At 33.6% G+C, this 9,978-nt stretch overlaps 2 protein-coding genes across 2 annotated transcripts; both read left to right on the top strand.

Annotated features, from left to right (window-relative positions):
- The first annotated feature begins 2,192 nt into the window (after positions 1 to 2,192).
- Positions 2,193 to 7,478, top strand: LOC142620860 (uncharacterized). The gene is made up of 5 exons (XM_075794163.1): positions 2,193 to 2,655; positions 3,928 to 4,189; positions 4,292 to 4,488; positions 5,288 to 5,475; positions 6,847 to 7,478. Exons 1-5 carry the CDS (start codon positions 2,546 to 2,548, stop codon positions 7,131 to 7,133), a joined length of 1,044 nt encoding a protein of 347 aa, XP_075650278.1. The 5' UTR covers positions 2,193 to 2,545; the 3' UTR covers positions 7,134 to 7,478.
- A 1,146-nt stretch (positions 7,479 to 8,624) lies between these two features.
- LOC142619885 (protein DMP4-like) lies at positions 8,625 to 9,645 on the top strand. Its single transcript, XM_075793235.1, has one exon. It carries the CDS (start codon positions 8,734 to 8,736, stop codon positions 9,421 to 9,423), a length of 690 nt encoding a protein of 229 aa, XP_075649350.1. The 5' UTR covers positions 8,625 to 8,733; the 3' UTR covers positions 9,424 to 9,645.
- Positions 9,646 to 9,978: the final 333 nt, after the last annotated feature.

Raw genomic sequence — 9,978 nt, 5'->3', positions numbered from 1 at the left:
TAACAATGTTGACTTTTCATAACTGGAGCTAAAATAAAGCATCCATAATTCATCATACAAGGAAATAAACTAATTTAAAAAAATCGTGTTTTTTAATATTAAATAGATATGTAGAATCTTCTCCCAGAAAAAAAAAAATAATGTAGCAGATTAAAAAACAGGGCAAGGTTTCCTCAAAAATAATTTGGACTCATTACATGAAGATTTATAGTATTGTTCATATGTATTATTTAAGTGAGTTATATAACTTATTAAAAATTTCATATAACTAAAAAAGACATAAATAATGTTTTTAACCAGCACAGTGGGTTGAAGGAATTTCCACGGTGTGAAGGTAAACTTTTTTCCTAAGGAAACTAGGTTATCATGTTTTGTTTGGTAACATGTCTTAAGTGGGGGAAAAAAAAAGCTGTAATAGTTTATAACTTGAACAAAGTTTAGCTATAAAATTAGTTGTAACCTTAAGTTACAACCTTACTCAATAAAATAAAAATTATTACAGATTTTGAAAATTTTACCATTGAATAATATGTTATTTACTCTCTTGATACATATGTCAAGTTCTGAGTCAATCGAATATTATTTATTATATGATTTATAAGCTTATATTTTATGCATAATTTTAAATTACAAAAACTTTAAACAATTTATTTATGACATAGCAATTGATATTTAATTTTCTATAAATTTTGCAAACATAGAAGTTATAAGAAGAACATGTAATCCAACGGTAGATTTGTCAAAATTTACCTCCAATAAAATATATTGAGTAAAGTTGTAGCCTTAGTTATAATTTTATGGACAAAATTTGGCTACAAATTTAGTTATAGCCTAAAATTACAACTTCACTCGATATCTTATTAGATGTGAATTTTGACAAATCCATCGTTACATGACATTTTCTTCTTATATATTTCATACTTGCAAAATTTATAGAAGATCAAAGATCAATAGTTGTGTTATCAATTAATAGTTTAAATTACAAGTTTTTATTGTTTAAAATTATATATAATTTTTTATAGATTATATAGTAAATAATATTCAATTGACACAAAATTTAATATGTGTGTCAAGAGTGTAAAGAACATATAATTTAACGGTTAGATTTTCAAAATATGTAACAATGTTAATTTTTTAAAATGAAATTGTAGCCTTAGGTTACAACCAAATTTACAGCCACATTTTGTCATAACTTTATATATGTAACAAATTAAATCCTATATTTTTATTCGTGTTCATTCAAACGACATACTTTTAACTTTGCCAAAAATAAACCCATACTTTCATTAGTGTGCCAACTAAAACCCTCCATCTCACTTTTTTTACTGTAAAAAATGGTGGCACCAATGCACATAAAAATTACATTGTTTTCTCCAATCCATTACATAATAATTAATAATACTATTTACTTACATTATTTAAACAAATCACAACTCACATAACTAATTAAATATACCATATGAGTAAAAGTACACATAAATGAGTTTATTAATTATCATTCAATGGGGTGGAGGAGTTTTCAAACAAATTAGTTTAAAGATAAACATTTTTTCTTTTTTCTATAGACAAGTAGACAATGATAGTGTTTTTGAGAGAGGGAGAGAGAGGTAATCATCTTGTTAGAAGTGTAGTATTTCAAATGGAAAAAACAATGTAATTTTTTGTGCGGTTTGACATTTGAGTTTCGTGTATAATTTAATGCATTGGAATGAGAGTTATTGACTGACAGTAATGAAAGTGTAGAATTTAAAATAATAATAATAATAAAATGACGTTATTTACTAGTGTTTCTCGATATTATATTATTGACGTAGTTAAGTTCACCAAAACAAGTTTGTTCATATACTAAATAAATTCAAAAAAAGTTAACAAATGTCTTAATGACACTAGTTTAATAAATATTTTTAAAAAATATTTATAAAAAAATAAAAAATAATTTTAACAATTTTTTAATATCTCCAATAAAAATAATGTCAAAATTTCCTTAACATAATTTATTAATAATTGCGCCAGCACAACATTATACCTAAAAAGTATTATACATTATCTATCTATAAAAGATAAAGTTTTACAATATATTTTTGTAGGCCAAAAAAGTAAAATCACGAACAGCATCAGAATGTCCACGCGTCACCTTGTGAATCGCCTCTAAGATCAGCTCCTCACGAGATTCTGCTCTCTCGCTCTACACTATGAACGAATTGAATTGAATTTATGATACAAAATCATCAACCAACCCACACCACTACTACTACTACTACTACTACCATTCATTCACTCTCTACCAAAACAAACACACCCCCATACTATTATTAACTCTCAACTCGCCCAACTCTGACTCACTCTCATTCACTCTCTCACTCCCAACTCGCTCCCAAATCCAAAAACCCCGTCTCTCTCTGATTCCATGGAACGCAACGACTCACACCCTCATTGCAACCCTCCGTTGATTCTGTAGAAAAATCTCCACCGAAGAAAACCAACAAAAAAAAAAAAAAAAAAACCTTTTTCTCTGTTGACTTTTTCCCATTTTTCCACGAATCGGATGGCTCGGCTTCATTGGACTCTGTTCCCTTACTCCTCCTTACTCCTCCTCCTCCTCTGTCTCCTTCCTCTTCTCCACGCTAGCGCCGGTGACTCTGATCCGATTTACAGGCAAGTTTCTTCGCTTTCGTTGTGTCCAATTTTCCATGGTTCAGTAACTTTTCAATGGTTGAATTTTAAGTTACTTTCACCGTTTGTTTGTTTGATAAGGAAGCTAGGTTTGGTGATTTTTATAGTCTATGTAGTAGCTGTGAGAAAAAAGTTATAATGGATTTCTTTTACATTTATAGTCAAAAAGTAAACCAAAATGAGATAGTTGATAACTACTTCTACGTATCTAAAATGAAGGTTTGGTTAGATTAACTATTTGAATATTATACCATATTTAATGTCAGTATGAGTAATGAATATGACTGAACGCAAAATTAAATTGATCTATTTTTATGATTTAAGACTACTATGAAACCATATTTTGAGAAATGAGATGTAACTAACATTTTTACCACATTTTTACAACAAATTTGAAGTTACAGGTTGTTACTGGTTGTTTTTGTCGGGGCAAAAATCACATGTGATTTGTTGTAAAAATGTTATGGACGGAGCATCTCTCAACCATTTTAGATGCCAGATTTTTCATCTGTGGCACATAATAAAAGCTTGACTTTAAGGAATTAGAGGACAAGAATATGGGATTCGGCCTATCTGTTTGATGGGCTAAAACCTATAGTCTCCGAGTGTTATTAGAGCGATAATTTTTGTCGAATGTGTTGTGATAATTCAACATGTAATTTGGTGTATATTTTTTTTCTAATGCTTAGCGTGCGCGTGTCACTGTTTGTTAGATTGAGTAATTTTTCCCCTTCAACTAGTCATTTGGTGCTTCGGGGTGGGACTAAAATTTTAAGAATGAGGGGGAGCCAATGTGGAACTAAAATGCTTGTATGTAGTTCCGCCCTTGCTCGTGCTTATTAAGTGTTGGCATTTTATGGATTGTTGTCTTCTCATTGATAGTTTGTTTAGTCTTTTGAAGTTTAATTCTAAATAGAGGCTTTAGCAGTTTTTTAAATTAAGTGATTCTAATGGAGTTATAACGAGAGAGAGAAAGAGAGAGAAGAGAGAGAGAGAGAGAGAGAGAGAGTTGGGAAGGTAATGAGACAAACAGAAGCAAAAAATGTAATAAAAATTTCCCCTGACCATTTCTTGGGAGCTAAGAAGTATTGATGTACTCTACAAGTTGGAAGAATAATCATCTACATGGTTTAATCTGCTAATGGGGTTCGGCTAATTTGCTTATGTGTACTTTTTTTTTTTTTGGCATCTTAGATTTATTATGATTATAATTTTTAAGTATTACAATCATTGTCATTGTCGCTGGTTTTCTAGGGCTTGCGTGGACCAGTGTGAGAAAACTGGATGCGTGGGGAAAAATTGCTTCCAACATTGTAAATTCTCATCTGATGGAAAATCTATTGATGGTCCATGGTATCTGCAAGAACCACTTTATCTGAGGTGGAAACAATGGGACTGCCGCAGTGACTGTAGATACAACTGCATGCTAGCTAGGGAGGAAGAGAGAGAACAACTCGGTCATAAGCCTATCAAATATCACGGGAAATGGCCATTTCGGCGTGTTTATGGGATCCAGGTTTTTACAATTGTGTTTGAGGAGCACAGTTTAGTTGTGAAATGGTTACCTTGACTTTAGTTACTTATGTTTTCTGTGAATAAAAGCCATTCAATTTTTCAGGAACCTGTTGCTGTTGCCCTGTCTGCCCTCAATCTTTCTATGCAGTTTCATGGTTGGCTATCCTTTTTCATCCTCTTATACTACAAGTTGCCTTTGAGGCCTGATAAGAGGACATATTATGAGTATACTGGCTTGTGGCATATCTATGGGATTTTTTCAATGAATTCCTGGTTCTGGAGTGCTGTTTTTCACAGTCGGTAAGCAGCCCCTACCAAATATCCTTACATGTACTTATTAAAAAGAAGTCCATTTATTATTTGAAGTGTGATCATAGATCCCTATTAAGTTAAAATTAATTTTTTTATAAAACTCATATAAGACCAACTGTGCTCTAGGGTACTGAATATTTATGTTGGGAAATAACAAGTAACATGAGCTTGATTTTGAATATGATAGAATATTGGAGAAGATACATGTAGCCAACTACGGTTACTCTATCAAGGAATCATAGCTGATCGCAAAATTTTGGGACTAAGGCTTTGTTATTGTTGTTGTTGTTGTTATCATCTGAAACATATGACTTGCATTATAATTTTTGGAGAAAAGCTCTTGAAGTGGGCTCTAGGTTTCTTCCTAATGTCACTGCTAGATTTACATTCTAACTTGCCTATTAAAAAAAAAACTGCTATTTTTACATCATGATATACGTTTGTGCCTAAAATCATTAGGAAATAAGGAAAAATCTAGTTGCTTTGCACACTGGTTAGATTATAGTTGAACTCAGTTTATTATTCACTGTAGAGCTTTCTTGATGCTCTTTGAAATGAAGTTGGTTATGTTTCACGGTACAAGAGTTCTAAAATGGGGATGGTCTTCTCCACAATTTGTTTTCATACTCGAAAGGCCTGGCACCTTTCATGTTAGAGGGAAAAGCATATCATGGTCCTTTTCTTTGTCGCTGCTTTTGTTTTAAACTTACAAAGCTATTTATTGTAAGAAAGAAATTATTTTTATTGCATTACGTTGTTAACTGTTTGTTAATTTTATTATTTATAGAGATGTGGAGTTGACAGAGAAGCTGGATTATTCATCTGCTGTGGCCCTACTTGGGTTCAGCCTCATTCTATCAATACTCAGAGCTTTTAATGTGAGAGATGAGGCTGCAAGAGTCATGGTTGCTGCTCCACTGATCGCATTTGTGACAACACATATCTTGTATCTGAACTTCTATAAACTTGATTACGGTAAAGTATTTTCCAAATAGTCTCCCTCTATTGAAGGAAATATGGTGACATTATTAATATGGAAAACTATTGGTACAGTGATGTCAAATATGTTATTTAAATATTCATTGCATATAGCTTGGTTACTCTACCCACAGTTTTAGAGTTTCTATTCACCAGAGATTGCATCTTTGGAAATTGCTATACTGGATATTTTAATGCACAGTTTGATCTAACAAAGCCTTATTTCAACCATTTGGGATTGGTGCTGCTTACTTTTGTTACTGCTCCTCTATCTTGGTCTATTTTTCCTGCAAAATAATTTCTTCTATTGTAGGCATTGTTTTTGTCCTTTCTGGTGCTGTTTGCTCTTTTTCCACACAATTCACACTACTTTGTTTGGCTGTCTCAACTTTTCCTGAATTACTGAGATACTCCTAACTACTCACGTGTGGATTTGTATTGTCATCTCTCATCATCCATATCAACAGCCTAGCTTAAGCTAATTCTGATACTGCAAGCTACCTATATGGGGAAAAGTGTTGTTTAATTTTCTTCAATAGAGACACCCTACAGAACACACTAAATCAATGATTCTGGAAATTGAATAGTCAAAACAGATTTCTTAGCATGGTTTATTTATTTATTTTTGAAATGTTTAAAATATGTTTCTATATCTTGGAGTTCCCTGTGAATTGGATCTGTAATACTCTTATGCTAGAATATTATAACTGTGAATTGTCAAAATACTTTTGCTCATGTTATTTAATCCTTCTACTCACAAAAATTATCACATTCTTTACTTATATGACTATATCCATGCAAAATTCACAGAAAATGCAATCTTTGGACAATTGACTCTGTAACAGACACTAATAACATTTGACCAATACAAACATATTGCTTGGTAGCTCACCAAGGAGTTGAATGAGTCAAACTTCCCAGAAATTGCCTTATTTGATTATCAGGAATTGAAAACTGACAGTTCTCACATATTCAAATTCACGTGGCTGGTGGCACATACCACTAGTGTTAAATGATATAGAAGCAAATTCTGAGTGTCTATCAATAATAGTTGAAATAGAGTTAGGAATAGGTTTTTGGGATGAGTAATTGTATGTAACTGACTGCTTTGAGTTCCACAATGGACTAATTTCTGTGAAAATTCTACAAAAATTTAGTGTATCTGCCTCTTTTGAAGAACTAGTATTCACCTATGAACAAAGTGTAGAAATAAAAATATCTTAAGAGATCAATACAACATGCCTAATTACTTACCTAAAACAGGAGAGGAGTTATGTTGGAAATTAATTTGTTTTTTGAATACCTACTTCATATGACATAGTCAAATGTGCTATTTATTTAGTGATCTTACACAATATCATTTTGCAGGTTTGAATATGAAAGTGTGTGTGGCCATGGGTGTGGTTCAGCTCCTTGTATGGGCAATCTGGGCTGGTATCACTTGCCATCCGTCCCGCTGGAAGTTATGGTTCGTGGTTGTAGGGGGAGGCCTTGCTATGCTGTTGGAGATATATGACTTCCCACCCTACCAAGGATTTGTTGATGCTCATGCTCTTTGGCATGCAACCACCATCCCTCTATCATATTTTTGGTGGAGTTTTATCAGGGATGATGCGGAGTTCAGGACATCAATTCTCCTCAAGAAGACAAAATAGCGAATCTAAATCTAATGCTTGAGCTTATCAGATGGTGGATTGCATCAATGCATGACATGCTCACCCCTGTAATTACATCGAAACATGTCCACTTTTTCCTACTGGTTATGCATTTCTTTGAAATTGCTTACCATGATAGGTCTCCTTGTTTTGCATTTTGTTTTGTAACATTCAAATTGTTTCCATATATTAAGTGGGATACTTTTCTGTATTGGAATCCAAATTTCCTCATCGTTTTTTCCCCTCTTAGAAAATATATTGCTCTTAGATGTAAGCATCAAACAAACCATGCAACTATATTTTACTGTAAAAATTTTGTGTAGTAGCCAGCTCGTTAGTTTGTTAGTTTTATGTTTATCTAGTATCACTGATTAAGTTTACGCAGGAATGATGGTACAGCAATTTGGCTGCTGAAACAATAAGAGAATCTGTAAGGAGAGCCCTTGCTATTACTTCTGTCCTTATATAGTAGGGCAGATTCGGCAGACCTTCTTGGTAGTCCTTAAGGGAAGTACAAGTTGAACATGATCCAGTCCAAAGTCCCATGGCCTGGATTAGACCATGTTTGATTTGTCGTTGAATTTAATAATTGATTACTAATTATAAGTGCTATCAATTTCTAAATCTCATTATTTGTTTTTTTTTGTGGTAAAAAAAAATCCATTATGCTTGATCTGATTATAGTGAATTTGTTAAAAAGGCACATAAACGTAGACCATGGTGGTCATGTACACGACATATGACTATTGAAATCTTTTAATACAGGTTTTTACTTGTGTGGGTGCGACTCCTTTGCAATTGAATATGTTCAATCGTACAACATACATGCAAGCACAACATATGACATTGATTACATAGCGATCTCTATGGAACAAAACTTCCACAATCATTGAAGGATGGCATATTCAAATCAGCGACATTGAATTTCTCATTTTTAGGCATTGGGTTTTGGATTAGGTACGACAATTTCTTGTTTGTTTGCCTCATAGACTCATAGATGATCTTCATATATCTTGCAAGCTTCATGAAGTTACCGCAAACTGGACTAATATATATATATATATTTTTTTTTTTGGTGTGGGATAAACAAAAGAGAACGAAGTTGAAGTGCCATTCAGCATCCAAGTTTTCAAGAGGTACCCATGGCTTCAATAATTGGAGGTATGAAAAAGGTTCACTTGGTCGTGAGATCTAGCGTATAACTGTATAAGCCCAGGTTGTAGCCAATTGCGTCTCAGCAAAACAAATGACATGTCTCAAGCAACAAAACCTCTATGCTAATCTTTCTCTCTCCACCGACTTTGGAAAAGCTTATAAGTTTCCCAACGGTTATGAAAGTTTACAAGTTTCTCAACGGTTATGAAAGCTTTGAAGACATTAGGAAACCTGTGGAATGGAAACTCTTTTTTCTTTTTCTTTCTTGGGTCCAACAATTTTCTACATTGACATGAACCCGAAATTCTCCTCCTCGAAATCTGGAGAAAGTTGCCTTATTCACTATCTCATTGTTTACGTGCAAGGCATGCCTAACCAACCGTAACCTCCACTCAATTTCTGTGTCTTTCTACTACTTAATAAAACACTGCCTCTCACAAGAAACATGTTAACCCAATTTACCAGGAGATCAAAACTAAGGGAAAGAGAAGTGAAACGGTTCTGTGCCATGGAGATTAAGATTCATTATAATTCCAAGCACCCAGATGAATCACAACATCCCCTCTTGAAAGACAAGGATGAAACAGAAGAGAAAACACTGATACAAAAAGCCATTAGCCAAACATTTCAGAGCACAGCTCATTTGGCCAGTCTTTTACCAACTGGATCAGTCCTTAGTTTCCAACTTCTATCACCCATTTTCACAAATCAAGGTAGCTGTGACTCGATCAGCAAGTTCATGACTTCTGCACTTGTGACCCTTTGTGGCGTCTCATGTTTCCTGCTAAGCTTCACTGACAGCTTTAAGAACAAAAAGGGAGAAATCTGTTATGGGTTTGCCACCATCAAGGGCTTGTGGGTCATTGATGGTTCAGCCACCCTTTCACCTGAACTCGCTGCAAATTATCGGCTAAGATTCATAGATTTCATGCACGCTTTCATGTCAATACTTGTATTCATAGCAGTTGCACTCTTTGATACGAATGTGGTAAGTTGCGTCTTCCCAATGCCATCATATGAGATCCAAGAGATTCTTACAAGATTGCCCGTCGGAATTGGTGTCATTTGCAGTATGTTCTTCGTTGTTTTTCCGACCAAGCGCCATGGAATTGGCTACCCTCTCTCTGCAAATTAACAAAGTCTCTTTTTATGTCTGCGTGCAATATACCAACCTCCATGCCTTTTACATGTTTACAAAATCAGTGGTATCATCTGGTTGCAGCATTATTACATTATTATTCTCTCTTTGAAGTTTAAATTCACATAATGATTCTCTGCAATATGACCATTATCTTAGTTAGAAATTGCCTGCTCATGCTTGTCAAATTACAGGAATTGATATACTTAAAATTTGTGTTTGTGACAATTGTGTTGGTGTAGGGTTTTACAATACAATCACTGTTCCAATGCAAATAATGGGTATTAATTTATACGTGTGGTTACTTGGTGAGTTTGAACATCAATCATCTTTAACTGATCTATTATCGCAATTTATCAAAATCTTGATCAAATCATTGAACCATACTCAGAATTTAATCTATATACAGGAACGGAACTAGGATTTGAATTCGAGAAGGGCAAATATAATTTTCTAGAGGGGGGCAAATGTAATTTTTCTTGGACTTATTTTCTAAAACCTTAAATATATACATACTATTTAATATTTTAAAATAATTTGGGGGGACCGCAA

This window comes from Castanea sativa, chromosome 12, assembly GCF_040712315.1.
Source record: "Castanea sativa cultivar Marrone di Chiusa Pesio chromosome 12, ASM4071231v1".
Lineage (NCBI taxonomy): Eukaryota > Viridiplantae > Streptophyta > Magnoliopsida > Fagales > Fagaceae > Castanea > Castanea sativa.
This window is presented reverse-complemented; position numbering and strand designations above follow the sequence as displayed.

What these genes read in the sequence shown, in the direction of transcription:
- LOC142620860 (XM_075794163.1), top strand. Translation starts at nt 2,546, where the DNA reads ATGGCTCGGCTTCATTGGACTCTGTTCCCTTACTCCTCCTTACTCCTC. An exon ending in GACTCTGATCCGATTTACAG is followed by an intron (nt 2,656 to 3,927) that starts GCAAGTTTCTTC and finishes CTGGTTTTCTAG; the next exon opens with GGCTTGCGTGGACCAGTGTG. An exon ending in AGTGCTGTTTTTCACAGTCG is followed by an intron (nt 4,489 to 5,287) that starts GTAAGCAGCCCC and finishes TATTATTTATAG; the next exon opens with AGATGTGGAGTTGACAGAGA.
- LOC142619885 (XM_075793235.1), top strand. Translation starts at nt 8,734, where the DNA reads ATGTTAACCCAATTTACCAGGAGATCAAAACTAAGGGAAAGAGAAGTG.